Source organism: Bufo gargarizans, chromosome 6 (genome assembly GCF_014858855.1).
Source record: "Bufo gargarizans isolate SCDJY-AF-19 chromosome 6, ASM1485885v1, whole genome shotgun sequence".
Lineage (NCBI taxonomy): Eukaryota > Metazoa > Chordata > Amphibia > Anura > Bufonidae > Bufo > Bufo gargarizans.
In genome coordinates this window covers 219,317,389-219,334,909 of record NC_058085.1, presented here as the reverse complement: position 1 = coordinate 219,334,909, position 17,521 = coordinate 219,317,389, and the positions used below count along the sequence as shown (strand labels likewise).

At 46.0% G+C, this 17,521-nt stretch overlaps 1 protein-coding gene across 1 annotated transcript in view; it reads right to left on the bottom strand.

Annotated features, from left to right (window-relative positions):
- PRPF19 (pre-mRNA processing factor 19) overlaps window positions 1–16,660 on the bottom strand; it is a 276,098-nt gene extending 259,438 nt beyond the window's left edge. The window contains exon 1 of the mRNA XM_044296948.1: window positions 16,484–16,660. Coding sequence (XP_044152883.1) covers window positions 16,484–16,502 — 19 coding nt within the window. The 5' untranslated portion in view covers window positions 16,503–16,660. The remainder of the gene's footprint in view (window positions 1–16,483) is intronic.
- Between the last annotated feature and the right edge of the window lie 861 nt (window positions 16,661–17,521).

Below are 17,521 nucleotides of genomic sequence, written 5' to 3'. Positions count from 1 at the left end.
ACAGTGGAGGAGAAAGACCAGAACAAGAGTAGGCTAGGGAAATAAGCCCTCGTATCCACCTAGCAATGGTACTTTTGGAGGCAGTATTACCTTTTCGAGCCCCAGCGTATAACACTAACAAGGAAGAGGATTTTCTCCAATCCTTTGATCTCTCCAGGTATTGGATCAGGCACCTTCTTACATCCAATAAGTGCCATCAATCTTCTACCTCAGTTTTAGGGTCTGGAAAAAAGACTGGCAAGACAATTTCCTGCAACCTGTTAGTCTTAGAAGGTACCTTGGGGATGAACTTTGGATCTGGTCTAAGAATTACTCTATCCTCACGTATGGACATAAACAGGGAGTTGATAGACAGTGCCTGAAGCTCGCTAACTCTACGAGCTGAAGTTAATGCTATTAACAAACTTCAATGTAAGATTCTTAATAGAACACTCCACAATGGGCTCAAAGGGGGAACTGGTCAAAGCTTTTAAGACTAGGCTCAAATCCCAGGGGGGAAACCTGGGGCCCCTAACTGGTGCAACCCTATCAACTGCCTTAAAGAACCTGACTATCCAGGGATCCATGGCCAGACTTCTACCACTTAAGCCTGAGAGGGCCGAAACCTGAACTTTCAGAGTGCTTTTGGCCAATCCTAAGGACAGACCCCTTTGCAAGAATTCTAAGACCTGTCTGGTGGAAATCCTCTCAGGCCAAACATCGGTGTCCAGACCTGAAAAGGAAAGGAATCTCTTCCATATTCTTGCATAAAAATAGTATTAGTTACCCTCTTCCTGCTACTAAGAATGGTGGAGGTCAAGGCTTCCGAGAAGCCTTTCCTAATCAGGTGCACCCTCTCAATCTCCATGCCGTAAGGTGTAAGGATCCTATTTCTGGATGCATTACTGGGCCCTGCCTCAGGAGGTCCGGAATGTCGGGAAGAACCCATGGTTCCGCTATCGACATGGATCTGAGTAGAGAGAACCAGGCTCTCCTTGGCCAAAAGGGGGCGATGACTTATGTCTGACCTCTCTTCCCTTATCTTCCTGAGAACTCTGGGTAGGAGCTGAAGGGGGGAAAAGGCATATCCCAGATGGAATCTCCATTCCAGGAGGAAGGCATCCACCCCATATGGGGGATTCGCAGGGACTGAGGGAGCAAAATCTTTCTACCTGCCTGTTCTCTCTGGTGGCAAATAGATCTCTCTCTGGTACATCCCATAGATCCACAATTTTTGCAAATATGGACGGGTTCAGGGACCACTCCCCCTGCTTTAAACGATGACGGTGCAGGAAGTCGGCCTGGACATTTTCTTTCCCCCTTATATGTAGCGCGGATATGTGGGTTAATTTCTCCTTGAATTCCGAGAATATTATCTCTGCCTCCTTCATTAAAGATGGGGATCTGGTACCTCCCTGGCGGTTCAGATATGATACTACTGTTCTGTTCTCCGACATGACTGACATGCTGGTGCTGGAGTTCCGGAAGGGCTGTCCGTAAAGCTAACAATACTGCCCTCAATTCTTTCCTGTTGGACGAGAACTGTCTCTGCAACGGGGACCAGATTCCCTGCCTCAACTGACCTTGGAAATGTGCACCCCATCCCCAAGGGCTGGCGTCTGTAGTGATTACTACTGGGTTGGGGTAATTCCACAGAATGCCCTGGTCTAAGTTTTCTACCTCCAACCACCAACTGAGGGAGATCAGAGTCCTTTGACTGAGACATATCTGAGAGTCTAACGTTATCTCTTTTTGTTTTGTCCAATTCAAAATTTCCCACTGTAATATCCTTGAATGAAATTGAGCCCAACGGACTGATGGAATACAGGCCGTCATTAACCCTAGCAATGACATTGCTTTTCGGACTGACATCCCTGGGTTCTCCTGGGCCCTCCGGGCTTCGTTCTGGGTTTTTCCCATCTTCTCTGCTGGAAGAAAAGTCCTTTGTCATACAGAGTCCAACCGAAGTCCCAGAAATATCTGACTTGTGCTGGGTTCCAACCTGGATTTTTTGTAATTGATCATCCAACCCAGATGCTCCAGGATCCGAATCACTGTTTGGACCGATTTCTGACATGTTTCCTGTGATTTTGCAATAATCAAGAGGTCGTCCAGATAAGGTAGGAACAAGATATCCTCCTTTCGAATGAAGGACGCTACCTCCGCCATCACCTTGGTAAAGGTTCTCGGAGCTGTAGATAGGCCGAAGGGTATAGCCTGAAACTGAAGGTGTCCGATACTGTTGCCCTCTGTAACCGCTACCCTTAGAAATTTCTAAAAAAAAAAAAAAAGGGATGCATCGGGATATGTAGATATGCATCTTTTAGATCCACCACCGCCATGAAGCAACCCTGGAAAACTAAATGAGTCGCAGATTTTATGGTCTCCATCTTGAACTTTTTTATCACTAGGTATTTGTTCAAATGCTTCAAATTTATAATTGTTCGGTAGGATCCGTCCGGCTTTTTGACTAAGAACAGAGTAGAGTAGAAACCCACTCCCTGCTCTGCCCTTGGTACCGGAACTAACACACTTTTCTTTAGTAGTTGCTCTACCTCTTTTGACAACTTTTTGGATTCTTTTGTCACCACGAACCTCTGAGGACAATGACCCCGAAACTGCAGCCTTAAGCCCTCTGTTACAATGTTGTTCACCCTCTCTCCTGCGACCTCTCTCCAGGCGGAGGGAAAGAACCTTAGTCTCCCCCCTACCTGTAGTCTGGCGTCATTTTTTTTTGAAGGTTTGTCCTTCTGAGATGAGGAGGAACCTCCAAACATGGAACCTCTACCTCCTGATCCCCTGGGCCTGGGAAACTGATCTCCATCTCCCGGCTGTCTTCTTCCCTGAGATCTGGGGACATTCTGAAAGGGATGTCTGTAAGGCCTAAACTGTGAAAAAGAAGATTCCTGAGGCACTCTCTCTTTCCTATCTGCTGCCTTCTCTAACAGGGCATCTAATTCTGGTCCGAATAAAAACTGTCCCTGACAGGGGATGCTACATAAATGTTGTTTAGAGGCTATGTCGCCCCCCTTCCAGTTCTTAAGCCAAAGGGCCCTACGGGCGGAATTGGAAGCAGACCTGGCTGCTAGTCAAACTGCCTCCACAGAGGCATCTGACAGGAAATCCACGGCTTTCTGTAAGGTCGGAAGAGAATTTAAGATCTGATCTCTAGGGCATTCATCCCTTAACTGACCTTCCAACCTTTCTAGCCATAAGGCTAAGGATCTAGCTGTAACGGTTGCTGCTATATTGGGCCTAAAGGAGGCAGTGGATGCTTCCCAAGTATTCCTGAGGCAGGAGTCTATCTTCTTACCCAGCGGGTCCTTCAAAAATCCCATATCGTCGAACGGCAACGAAGACTTTCTAGACACTTTAGAAATGGCCACGTTCAACTTTGGCGCCTTATCCCGTGAAGTAGAAGCCTCTTTCTCGAAGGGGAATTTCCTTTTAAAATTTTTACTAACGAAGGCCTTCTTGTCAGGCTTCTTCCACTCTCAGGGCCGATACGCTCTTATGTAAGGGCAAACATTTTTTTTCTCGTAATCCCTCAAAGACTGCATCCGCCACGGACCTATCTTCCCTGACGTCCTCCAGCTCTAATTGTTTTTAAAAAAAATTCCGTATCAGACACTGGGAACAGGAATTTCTTCTCTTGTTCTTCCTCCGCGAAGGATGAATACTCTGACCTGTCATCCCTATCATCCGCGCTAATAGACTCTGGCTCTGAATCCGTTCTACCAATCTCTTTGATTTCTTTGAAGTTAAGGGACTCCTTAACCTCTGCCTTAATGAGACAGAAGTGCAAAAATAATTTTTTTACATAAAAAAAAGGGTAATAGCAAGCAATCAAAAAGTCATATAGCCCCCCCAAAATAGTGCCAATAAAACAGTCCCCTCATCCCGCAAAAAAATTAGCCCCTACCTAATACAATCGGCTAAAAAAACAAAATGACTCAGACTATAGAGATACAAAAAATTTCTTTTGTAGCCAAAAAGATAGTCTAAAAAATAAGATTTATTAGGCATCGCCACGTCCGTAATAACCTCCTCTAAAAATACTGCATGACCCAACCCCCACCCACCCCCCAGATTAACAGTCCCAAAAAAAAAAAAAATTCAAAATGGTGCCAAAACAGCAATTTCTGTCACTTTTCCCATTTCAATCCATCGTTTCCAGTAAAAACCAAGGGTTAACAGCCAAACAAAACTTAATATTTATTACCCCGATACTGCAGTTTAAACTGCTGTATCAGTAAAAGGGAGGCACAAAAGGAAAGGACCGACATGGTTTCTGGATGGCAGATTTTGATTGCCTTTTTTATTGACACCATGTCCCTTTAGAAGCCCTCCTAGAGTAGAAACTCCCTAAAAATGAGCCCATCTAAGAAACTACACCCCTTAAGGCAGGCATGTCCAAACTGCGGCCCTCCAGCTGTTGCAAAACTAAAACTCCCAGCATGCCCTAATAGCTGTAATCTATCCAGGCATGCTGGGAGTTGTAGTTTTGCAACAGCTGGAGGGCCGCAGTTTGGACATGCCTGCCTTAAGGTATTCAAAACTGATTTTACAAACTTTATTAACCCTTTAGGTGTTCCTCAACAGTTTATGGCAAATGGAGATTAAATTTCTGATTTTCAATTTTTGGTAACCTTACCTCACAAAAATGTAATATAGTGCAACCAAAAAAACATATGTACCCTAAAAAATAGTCCCCAAAAAAACCGTCACCTTATCACGTTGTTAAAGATGTGTGAATTGTATTCTATATTTTGTATATCTAGGATTATAGTGAGTTAACTTTTTATACTTCCAAGTACCCACCCCCCCCCCCCCCCCCACCCCCCACACCCTCTGTTTCAAGACGGGAGAGGAGAGAGAGGGGGGCAAAGAGCTGTGCTGTGGGAAGTGTCTGATTTCTCATCTTTCTACAGGTGTCCCATAGAATGTGGTGGAATGCGTAAGCCAATCATATGGCTTGATGATATGTATATATTATTCACTGCCTATAGAGAAGTACCTCTTTGAAATGTCACATATGACATAGGCAGTATTCTTGTTAGAATAAACTCCATTACAAAATGGCGATGGTAACTAGATGTTTACATTAGTTCACATTCCAAAGTAGGACCCGGTGCGCAGAAGCCAGGGTGCCATCTCCTCTCTCTTATCTCCTCTTCCTTTTTGACCAATGAAACAATGTTTTAGCATCAGTGAGGACTGCCCTCTTCTGAAAATGTATATACGCTTACCCCATGTAATTAAAGTTAGAGATTGCTTTGACCAACTTATGTGTCAGTGTTCAGTCTCAGCCACGCGTGGATATTAACCCCTGGGGGGTACATTGATCTGGAACACCAGAGTATCTAAAATGCCCTAATTTAGGGTAGTTTTAACAACGTAGTTTCCATAATGGGGTCACTTTTAGGGAGTTTCTACTGTAAGGGTGCATCAGTTTTTTTTTTTTTAAATAGGACATGGTGTAAATAAACCAGTCCATAAAATTCAGCCCCCCAAAACCCACACGGCGCTCCTTTCCCTCTACACCCCGCCGTACAGTAGTGTACCACCATATATGGGGTGTTTCTGTAAACGGCAGTCAGGGCAATAAAGATAGTCTTGTTTGACTATTAACCCTTGATTTGTTAGTGGAAAAAAATGGGTTAAAGTGGAAAAATTAGCAAAAAAAATTATCCTCATTTGCCAATAACTTGTGGAGCACCTAAAGGGTTAACAACGTTTGCAAAATCAATTTTGAATACCTTGAGATGTGTAGTTTCTAAAATGGGGTCATTTTTGAGTGGTTTCTATTACCATATTTTTCTCCCTATAAGACTAACTTTTACCCACCCCATAAGTGGGGGGGAAAAAAGACCGTAATTAGACTTACCGGTAATTCTGTTTCCTTGAGTCTACCATGACGGCTCTACTATGAGATTGACCCTTGACCTCTGTAGGGGCAGTTTAAAAGGCCACCACCCACACTCACCCTCAGTGCTTTCCAAATTACCAAGTGGGTGTAGCCTTAACCTAGGCAAGTATATGAATATATACTTTTTTTTAATTTTTTGAGCATTAACCACTTCAGCCCCGCTAGCTGAAACCCCCTTCATGACCAGAGCACTTTTTACACTTCGGCACTACACTCCTTTCACCGTTTATCGCTCGGTCATGCAACTTACCACCCAAATGAATTTTACCTCCTTTTCTTCTCACTAACGGAGCTTTCATTTGGTGGTATTTTATTGCTGCTGACATTTTTACTTTTTTTGTTATTAATCGAAATGTAACGATTTTTTTGCAAAAAAAAAAAAAAAAAGACATTTTTCACTTTCAGCTGTAAAATTTTGCAAAAAAAAAAAGACATCCATATATAAATTTTTCGCCAAATTTATTGTTCTACATGTCTTTGATGAAAAAAAAATGTTTGCGCAAAAAAAATAAAAATGGTTTGGGTAAAAGTTATAGCGTTTACAAACTATGGTACAAAAATGTGAATTTCTGCTTTTTGAAACAGCTCTGATTTTCTGAGCACCTGTCATGATTCCTGAGGTTCTACAATGCCCAAACAGTAGAAAAACCCCACAAATTACCCCATTTCGGAAAGTAGACACCCTAAGGTATTCGCTGATTGGCATAGTGAGTTCATAGAACTTTTTATTTTTTGTCACAAGTTAGCGGAAAATGATGATGATTTATTTTTATTTTTTTGGTCTTACAAAGTCTCATATTCCACTAACTTGCGACAAAAAATAAAAAAATTCTAGGAACTCGCCATGCCCCTCACGGAATACCTTGGGGTGTCTTCTTTCCAAAATGGGGTCACTTGTGGCATAGTTATACTGCCCTGGCAATTTAGGGGCCCACATGTGTGAGAAGTACCTTGCAATTAAAATGTGTAAAAAATGGCCTGCGAAATCCGAAAGGTGCACTTTGGAATATGTGCCCCTTTGCCCACCTTGGCATCAAAAAAGTGTCACATCTGGTATCGCCGTACTCAGGAGAAGTTGGGGAATGTGTTTTGGGGTGTCATTTTACATATACCCATGCTGGGTGAGAGAAATATCTTGGCAAAAGACAACTTTTCCCATTTTTTTATACAAAGTTGGCATTTGACCAAGATATTTTTCTCACCCAGCATGGGTATATGTAAAATGACACCCCAAAACACATTGCCCAACTTCTCCTGAGTACGGTGATACCAGATGTGTGACACTTTTTTGCAGCCTAGATGCGCAAAGGTGCCCAAATTCCTTTTAGGAGGGCATTATTAGACATTTGGATCCCAGACTTCTTCTCACGCTTTAGGGCCCCTAAAAAGCCAGGGCAGTATAAATACCCCACATGTGACCCCACTTTGGAAAGAAGACACCCCGAGGTATTCAATGAGGGGCCTGGCAAGTTCATAGAATTTTTATTTTTTTGCACAAGTTAGCGGATATTGATTTTTTTTTTGTTTTTTTCTCACAAAGTCTCACTTTCCGCTAACTTAGGACAAAAATTTCAATCTTTCATGGACTCAATATGCCCCTCAGCGAATACCTTGGGGTGTCTTCTTTCCGAAATGGGGTCACATGTGGGGCATTTATACTGCCCTGGCTTTAGGGGCCCTAAAGCGTGAGAAGAAGTCTGGAATATAAATGTCTAAAAATGTTTACGCATTTGGATTCCGTGAGGGGTATGGTGAGTTCATGTGAGATTTTATTTTTTGACACAAGTTAGTGGAATATGAGACTTTGTTTTTTCTTACAAACAAAAAAATATATATATTTCCGCTAACTTGCGCCAAAAAAAAATGTCTGAATGGAGCCTTACAGGGGGTTATCAATGACAGGGGGGGTGATCACCCATATAGACTCCATGATCACCTCCATCATTTTTCACCCCCATGGTAAGGCTCCATTCAGACGTCCGTATGATTTTTACGGATCCATGGATCGGATCCGCAAAACACATGCGGACGTCTGAATGGAGCCTTACAGGGGGGTGATCAATGACAGGGGGTGATCAGGGAGTGTATATGGGTGATCACCCCCTGTCATTGATCACCCCCCTGGTAAGGCTCCATTCAGACGTCCGCATGATTTTTACGGATCCATGTATCGGATCCGCAAAACACATGCGGACGTCTGAATGGAGCCTTACAGGGGGTGATCAATGACGGGGTGATCAGGGAGTGTATATGGGATGATCACCCCCCTGTAAGGCTCCATTCAGACGTCCGCATGTGTTTTGCGGATCCGATCCATGTATCCGTAAAAATCATACGGACGTCTGAATGGAGCCTTGCAGGGGGGTGATCAATGACAGGGGGGTGATCAGAGAATCTATATGGGTGATCACCCGCCTGTCATTGATCACCCCCCTGTAAGGCTCCATTCAGACGTCCGTATGTGTTTTTTGCAGATCCGATCCATGTATCTGTGGATCCGTAAAAATCATACGGACATCTGAACGGAGCCTGACAGGGGGGTGATCAATGACAGGGGGGTGATCAATGACAGGGGGGGGTGATCAGGGAGTTTATATGGGGTGATCAGGGGTTAATAAGTGACGGGGGGGGGGGGTGTAGTGTAGTGTTTGGTGCGACTTCACTGACCTACCTGTGTCCTCTGGTGGTCGATCCTAACAAAAGGGACCACCAGAGGACCAGGTAGTAGGTATATTAGACGCTGTTATCAAAACAGCGTCTAATATACCTTTAGGGGTAAAAAAATAAAAATCACATCTCCAGCCTGCCAGCGAGCGATCGCCGCTGGCAGGCTGGAGATCCACTAGCTTACCTTCTGTTCCTGTGAGCGCGCACGCCTGCGTGCACAGGAAATCTCGGGTATCGCGAGATGACGCGCCAATGAGTCCAGGAGGAACAAATCAACCACCTCCCGGACTCATCGGCGCGTTAGGTTAAATCCGTAAAATCCGTAGAAGCTGACACATTGATCCGGTAATGTTTAATAAAAGTATTTATATTGGACCAGGTGGCTGCTTTACAGATCCTGTCAAGGGAGACACCACCTCTTTCTGCCCATGAGGACGCCATAGCTCTTGTAGAGTGAGCTTTTATATTTGTGGGGCTGTCTAGACCCGACCTCTGGTAGCAGCAAATGATAGTAGATCTGATCCATCTTCCAATCGTGGCTTTGGATGCTTTTTTCCCCTTTGTTAGTACCCCCATACTGAACGAAAAGGTTATCATCTTTCCTAAATTCTTTTGTTGAGTCCAGGTATTGTATGATAGTATTCCAGACGTCCAGGAGCTGGAACTGATCTTGTGATGGGTCGCCCTTGGGAAAAGATGGAAGGATGATCTCTTGGTCTCTGTGAAAGTCCGACACTACTTTAGGGAGAAAACCAGGGTCTAAACGCAAAACTATTCTGTCCGGGAAGATCGTGAGGTATGTTTCCCTGCAGGACAGCGCTTGGATTTCACCCAGACGTCTGGCTGAAGTGATCGCCACTAGGAAGGCTGCTTTTAAGGATAGGTGTTTGAGAGACATCTCTTGCTTAGGAGAAAAAGGCGAATTCGTAAGGTTTTTTAGGACCAGGTTTAGATCCCATTGAGGCATCCTAGGGGTTAAGGAAGGTCTCAGTCTTGAGGCAGCTTTTATGAACCTCCTTATCCACCTGTGACTGGCCAGGTCTGTATCATAAGCCCCCAAAGCAGAGATCTGTACTTTGTGTGCGCTTGGTCTAAGGCCTAGATCTAACCCACGTTGGAGGAAGTCTAGCACTTTTTTGATATTGGGGGAAGAGTTTACGGGAGGAGTCTGGCCTAACCAACTACAATATTTATTCCAAATCTTCAGATATATTGCAGAAGTAACCTCTTTTCTACTGGACTTAAGGGTGTTTATGACCTTCTCTGATATCCCCTTGCTCTTTAGGATCTTGCGTTCAGGATCCAGACCAAAAGTCTGAAGAGACCTGGATTCTGGTGAAGAATTGGACCCCGAGAGATAATGTCCTCCTGTGGGGGGATTATCCAGGGTTCTTCCAGAGCTAGTTCTTTTAACACTGGGAACCAATTCCTTTTTGTCCAGTACGGGACAACTAGTATTACGGTTACTGGGTCCGATCTTATCTTCTGCAGCACCCTGGGTATTAAAGGCCAAGGGGGGGGGGAAGAGGCATAGGCTAGGTCCCAAGACCACCTGACTGAGAATGCATCTGTCGCCCATAGGTTGTCTCTTGGGTTTAGGGAGCAAAAGGGATGGACCTTTGCGTTCTTTTTTGATGCAAACAGGTCTATCCTGGGGGTTCCCCATCTCCTGGTAATCTGCTCGAAAACTATTGAGTTTAGGGCCCATTCCCCCGGATCTATGGTTACTCTGCTGAGAAAATCTGCCTGTATGTTTTCTGTACCCTTTAGATGGATAGAACGTTCTTTTCCGCCCAGGAGAATATTTTTTCTGCCAACTCCTTTAAGCCTAATGATCGTGTGCCCCCTGATGTTTTAGGTATGCTACGGCTGTTACGTTGTCCGAGAGGATCTTTAGGTGTTTTCCGGAGACCCTGTCCCGTGACGACTTCAGTACCTCCCAGATTGCCCTCAATTCTCTGTGATTTAAGGAACATTTTTTCATGGCGTCTGACCAAGTGCCCTGGTAACTTATTGGGCCTATTTTTGCTCCCCATCCGGTACCACTTGCATCTGTGTATATTTGAATCTCCGGATCTTTTACCCAGGGTACGCCCTTTTGCAGGTTTTCTTCTTTCGTCCACCATTTTAAATCTGATTTGGGGATCTTTTTCTCTAGAGAGCACTGTCTCTTGTCCCAAACCCTCAGGATCCAAGATTGGAGAATCCTGGTGTGGGCCCGAGACCAAGATACCGCTGTTATGCAGGAGGTCATTGTGCCTAGGAGGCTTGTGGCATCGCGAATGGAGCACTGGGATTGACTTCGGAATTTTTGTGTTTTTTCCATAAACGACGTGACCTTTTCCTGAGGGAGGGATGTCACCTGGGAGACCGAGTCCAGTATTACCCCCAGAAACTTCATTCTGGTTGAGGGGACTAAGCTTGATTTTTTCAGGTTTATTACCCACCCCAGGTCTGAAAATCTGTGTATCAGGTCTCTAGTGATGCTGTTTGTCTCCTGCTCCGAAGGTCCCAGGACCAGAAAGTCATCCAAATATGGGAAGATTTTTATCCCTTCTGCTCTCAGGGGGGATATCATTTCTACTACCAGTTTTGTGAATACCCTTGGAGCAGATGAGATCCCAAAGGGTAACACGGTGAACTGGAAGTGTCTTACAATTCCTGAGCTGTCCACTAGGGCAAACCTGAGGAATTTTTGCGATGATCCGTTTATGGGGACGTGATAGTACGCGTCCTTTAAATCTATGGACGTCATGAAATCTCCTGTTTTGATCAAGGGAATGATGGATGTTACAGATTCCATCCTGAATTTTCTGTATGCGACCGCTTCGTTTAATCCCTTTAGATTTATAATGGTGCAGGAGGAACCATCTGGTTTTTGTACCAAAAATAGACTGGAATAATAGCCCCTTCCCCTTTCTGCACTTGGGACTTCTGTCACAACGCCCGAGTCTATAAGTTGCAGGATACCCTGCCAGATTTTTTCTAGTATTTTTGGACTGTGAGAGGTTATTTTGAACCTCTTTGGGGGGACTGAGGAAAATTCTATTCGGTAGCCGTCCCGAATTATATTTAGGGCCCATGGATTTTTTGTGATGGACTCCCACTGGGACAGAAAATTCTGCAGTCTTCCCCCTACTCTGGCGTCATTGTTTATCTTTATTTTGGGGGTTAAGAAGGAAACCTCTGCCTTTTCCCCCCCTTCTGGTAACTCCATCTACCCCCCTTTCCCTTGCCCCTATAGGGTCTAGTCTGGGGGTTGGAAGAACGAAAGGGCTTCTTTTTGGTCTCTTCTGGGAACCCCTTTTTTTTATCTGCAGCCTTTTCCAAGATAGAGTCTAATACGGGTCCGAAAACGTATTCTCCAGAAAACGCTATGGAGCACAGTTTCGCTTTTGATGCTCTATCCCCTCCCCAGGCTTTCATCCACAAAGCTCTCCTTGCGGAATTGGTGAGGTTTCCTTGCGGAAACCTCACCGAGTCCGCCGAGGCGTCCGCCAGGAAGGCCGTGGCAGATCTGAGGAGTGGAACAGAACACAAAATTTCCTCCCTAGGAGTCTTGTTTTTAATGTGTTCTTCTAGTTCGTTAAGCCAGAAACACCTAGATCTTGCGACCGATGTTGCGGCTATATTGGTCTTAACCCCAAACATGACTGCCTCCCAGGATTTTTTTTAGGAGAGAGTCGGCTTTCCTTTCCATTGGGTCCTGTAGTTGTGAAGAGTCCTCAAATGGGAGGGAAGTCTTCTTAACTACTTTTGCCACTTGGATGTCAATTTTGGGGGTCTCGTTAAACAATTTGACGTCCGCTGGATCAAACAACAAACGGTTTCTGAATTCACGGGTTACCCCTAGTCTTCTCTCGGGGTCAATCCACTCGTCTAAGATCATGTCCTTTAAATTTTCATTCATTGGGAAAACTTTTGACTTTTTTGTTCCGAGTCCCCCGAACATCTCGTCCAAGACGGACCGCGGTTTTTTCACCTCCTCAATCCCCATGGTTGCCCTCACGGCTCCCAATAGCTCCTCCATATCCTCGGAAGAAAATAAATATTTCTTACTATCTTCCATTATCTCCCCCTCTGATAGAACGTCAAGGTCCACGTTCTGTCCAGAGGTGGAGGCCCCCTCGTCCATAATTTCTGAAACAGAGGAGGATGGGGCGGATAATCTTGGTCTTTTTGCAGCAGGAGGTGTAGACGGGGCTGATCTGAGGGAGGCCAGAAAGGACTTAATTTCATTCTGAATAAGCGTTTTGACCTCAGACAAAATTGACGGTTGTTCCTCTTTTATAAGATCTTTTATGCAACTCTGGCAGAGCTTCTTTTTATAATTCTCAGGAAGCTTTTTATTACAAGTTGCACATCTTTGCACTTTAGACCTTGTCCTGGGCTCTTTAACTCCCTATAAGAGAGGAGCAGCCAGGTATCAATAGACAAACCAGCAAGCAAGTCAAAAAGAGAAACATAATTTTGTCTTTCCCCACAGGGGAACTCACTGTTGGAGTAGCCGAGGGAGCTTCGGGGTCCATCTGGGCTGTAGAGGCGTCCGGGGCTTCAGGAGCAGACATCAGACCTGTATGCGTAGGAGGAAGATCGGTGCCACTGCGAAGAACCTTCCCTTTTTGAATCTGCTGCCACAAGTATGTCCCCGACTCAAGCTCCGCCCCTTCCGCCTCCAGCGCCGGAAGCAGAGTGTAATGCTGAGGCCTCCCGGAGTCGGCGTTCAGCATGCTGCTTCCTGCAGTCAGCTTCCTTACATAGGGAAGGGGGACCGCACTGTGGGGAGGGATACAGGCTCCTGTTACAGAAGCGAGATCGCTCCATATGAATCCCCTGCCCAGCTTTGGACCGGACCGCAGGAGGGCAGGGGACGAGGACGGAATCCTCAGGTATTTATACAAAATAATAAACTTTTCTCTTCACCTCCACCAGGAGGGCTCTCTGTGTGGTTGACCCCGTAGGGACAGGAAACACTGACGGTGAGTGTGGGTGGTGGCCTTTTAAACTCTGTGTTCCTGCCCCTACAGAGGTCAAGAGTCAATCTCATAGTAGAGCCGTCATGGTGGACGAAATGGAAAATAGCAGTGCGTCTTATGGGGCGAATGCTGCATTTTGCCGAACTGTCAATGATACGCCGCGCGGCAGGTGTATCAGCTGAGAGGGAGGAGGGGCTGGAGGCCGGCGTCTGCTTTTATATTGACAGCGGGGCCCTTGCAGTGACTTTATTCTACTACACGGGCTCCGCTCACTATATATACCGTAATCTTATCTATAATTGTGGCAATGTTAATAGTAATCAGTGCCTCTTTTACTTACAAGCGCTCGGTAGCAGAGAAGAGGCAGGCCGGGAGGACGGGCGCTCGCTGGCAGCGCGAGTCACTACGTCACACGCCGCCCACTTTATGAATGAAGCAGGCGGCGTGGGTGCATGACGTAGTGACTCACGCTGCTAGCGCCCATCCTCCCGGCCTGCCTCCTCCCTTCTCTCCGCTACCAAGCACTTGTTGTAAGTCAGGGCTCGACAAATCCCAGGCGCCAGGTCGCCATGGCGACCAGGAATTTAGTCCTGGCGCTTGGGTATTTGTCAGCCCGTTTTTAAAGGTGCCTGGGCGATGGGTGCGGAGCGCCGTACTGTCCGGAGGCAGCACAGGAGTGGAGATGAGCGGAGAGCTGTGTGACGGTGCCTTAGGTTCCCTATACCCGGCTGCTCTTTGGACACGCTCCCTGCCCATGGCTGAGCGTACGCCGCGGAAGTCCACTGTGACAGACGTGATGAGGAGAAGTGTCGCCCTGCCCCCAGCGGGCTCGGGCCACCCATGTGCTCTATAAGCGGAATGCAGAGTCTGGCCTGGCAGCACGTTAAGCAGCTGCTGTGTCTGATGGGCCGGAGGCCTGACCTGCTGTGCGGGGGCCATAGAGCTGACCTGCGCCCTCCTCGTGGCTCTCAGGTTCACCTGCAGGAAACTTACACGCCTCCAGTGCAAATTACTACTACTCTCATCCAAGTGAGGCAGGAGCCTGAGGTGTCAGCACATGTACACTGTATGCCATAGTCCTATATACTGTACATATATCATGGTCCTGTATACTGCGTATGTAACATAGTATACAGCACGTACACTGAATGTCAGTCATATACTGTACATATATAATGGTCCTGTATACTGCGTATGTAACATAGTATACAGCACATACACTGAATGTCAGTCATATACTGTACATATATCATGGTCCTGTATACTGCGTATGTAACATAGTATACAGCACATACACTGAATGTCAGTCATATACTGTACATATATCATGGTCCTGTATACTGCATATACCATACTATACAGCACATGTACACTGCATATGTAACATGGTATACAGTATTATTGGGGGGGCTCTATGGAGAAGTGGGGGGGAGCACCATGGGGGAATCTACTGGGGGCTTTATGACGCGGCTCCGCCTGGCACCTAACTTTTTTAGCTGGCTCCTAGATTCCAAGGAAATTTGTCAAGCCCTGTTGTAAGTAATACAGGCGCTAATTACTATTAACAATGCCACAATTATAGATAAGATTACAGTATATACAGTGAGCAGGGCCCTTGTAGTAGAATACAGTCAGTGCACGGGCCACGCTGCCAAAAAACCAGATGCGACCCCCATCCCTGTATTAGGGGTCATTCACACAACAGTGCCACCCCCAGACCCCCCCCGCCCCCCCAATAACAGTGCCACCCCCAGACCCCCCCCCACCCCCCCAATAACAGTGCCACCCCCAGACCCCCCCCCCCCCAATAACAGTGCCACCCAGACCACCATTAGTTCAAAACCCACCAAAAGCAAACCTTTTTGTTCAAAATATTTTTATTCTTATTTTCCTCCTCAAAAACCTGGGTGGGTCTTATGGGCAGGTGCGTCTTATAGGGCGAAAAATACGGTATGTAAGACTCACAAAGTAACTTCAAACCTGTACTGGTCCCTAAAAAAATAAAATAGCATTCCCCAAATGATCCAAACATGAAGTAGACATATGGGGTATGTAAATTATATAACTATTTTTGGAGTTACTATGTATTGTAAGTAGAGAAATTGAAAGTTAGACATTTGCTAATTTTTTAGTAAATTTGGTATTTTTTATAAATAAACATGTTTTTTTTTTTTTTACTTCATTTTACCAGTGTCATGAAGTACAATATGTGATGAAAAAACAATCTCAGAATGGCCTGGATAAGTAAAAGCGTTTTAAAGTTATCAAACACATAAAGGGACACTGGTCAGATTTGCAAAGAATGGCCGGGTCCCTAAGGTGGTCTAGCCTAAAGGCATGCATCCGCCTCAGTCGCAACTAGGGCGGCCAGATGCCCATGGTCCTATAATCAGTACTATACAGAGGTCCTATAACTAGTACTGTATATAATACCTGGACAATAGCAATCTCTGAGGCAGCAAGGAAAGGAGTATTATATGTACACACACAGGTTTTCATTCTGCATATTTTAGCATCGTGCCCCACTATCCACAGTTATGAAAGTAGCCACCACTGCAGTCAAAAAGATGAGCTCAGTAATGGACTGGAAAGGAACACAGCACAGAAAGTTGCAGGGAACAAAATGAGCACATACAGATTCTTCTATCACATTTTTAGAGGTTGCCTGACTTTCACCCAGAAACGCATTGAGGTGTGAATGCACATAAGAGCCTTACAAGAGCTCTCATACACACGCAGCTGCCGTGCACTACACGACAAAATTATTAAAACATAAAATAAAACAATTAGCACAAATTAAATGACTGTCCATCTAGACCAAAGAGGTGTCACTGGAGGATGCAATGAAACGGTACCCAAAGACGATACAAGCCGAAAACACATGGGCTGTTTTCAGAGACACACTGAGAATGAGCGCAATAAAGTAACTTACTAAAGCATGTGAGGGACATGTTGCTGAGCCTCTTGGCAGTTTCTATGCTCCTTACTGCGTTGATCTCCTGCTGCCCGCCCCGGGTAGAAAAACACTTCTCTTAAGACGCCAAAAAGACCAGAAAAACGTGCCGCCAACTGACAAAAAGCGAACGTTATCGGTCTTCCGCTTACGTACTTCCGGTTAATGTTTTTTCATTGTAAATCGCAATGAAAAAGCGCCACGCCACTTCCGGTGGGGAGGGGGAAGGGAAAAGTTACTCGGAGATTAAGAGGCGGGTTGGAAATAGGTAGTGTCTAAACTCCAGACACCAAACGGACCTTCTGACGTCACACTATCACGTGACATTTCTAGGTCACGTGGGTCGGCAGCCAGCGCGCGCTTCAGAAGTTATATTACAGCAGGAACTTGGTCAGGCATGGCTGCTCTCGCTCTGCGCACCAGCGTCTTTAGCACTGACAGGGGAGAGTGTCTGCCTGAGAGGTACACTGTGAAGCCTGTGGAGGGGGCCTGACAATTCTAGGAGGTGTGAGGAGGGGCTGCCATGTGGGATTGTATGATGGGGGGTACTATGGTGTGGGATTGTATGATGGGGGTACTATGGTGTGGGATTGTATGATGGGGGGTACTATGGTGTGGGATTGTATGATGGGGGGTACTATGGTGTGGGATTGTATGATGGGGAGACTATGGTGTGGGATTGTATGATGGGGGGGTACTATGGTGCGGGATTGTATGATGATGGGGGGGGGGGCGGTGCGGGATTGTATGATGATGGGGGGGGGGGCGGTGCGGGATTGTATGATGATGGGGGGGGCGGTGCGGGATTGTATGATGATGGGGGGGGTGGTGCGGGATTGTATGATGATGGGGGGGGCGGTGCGGGATTGTATGATGATGGGGGGGCGGTGCGGGATTGTATGATGATGGGGGGGCGGTGCGGGATTGTATGATGATGGGGGGGCGGTGCGGGATTGTATGATGATGGGGGGCGGTGCGGGATTGTATGATGATGGGGGGGGGCTGTGCGGGATTGTA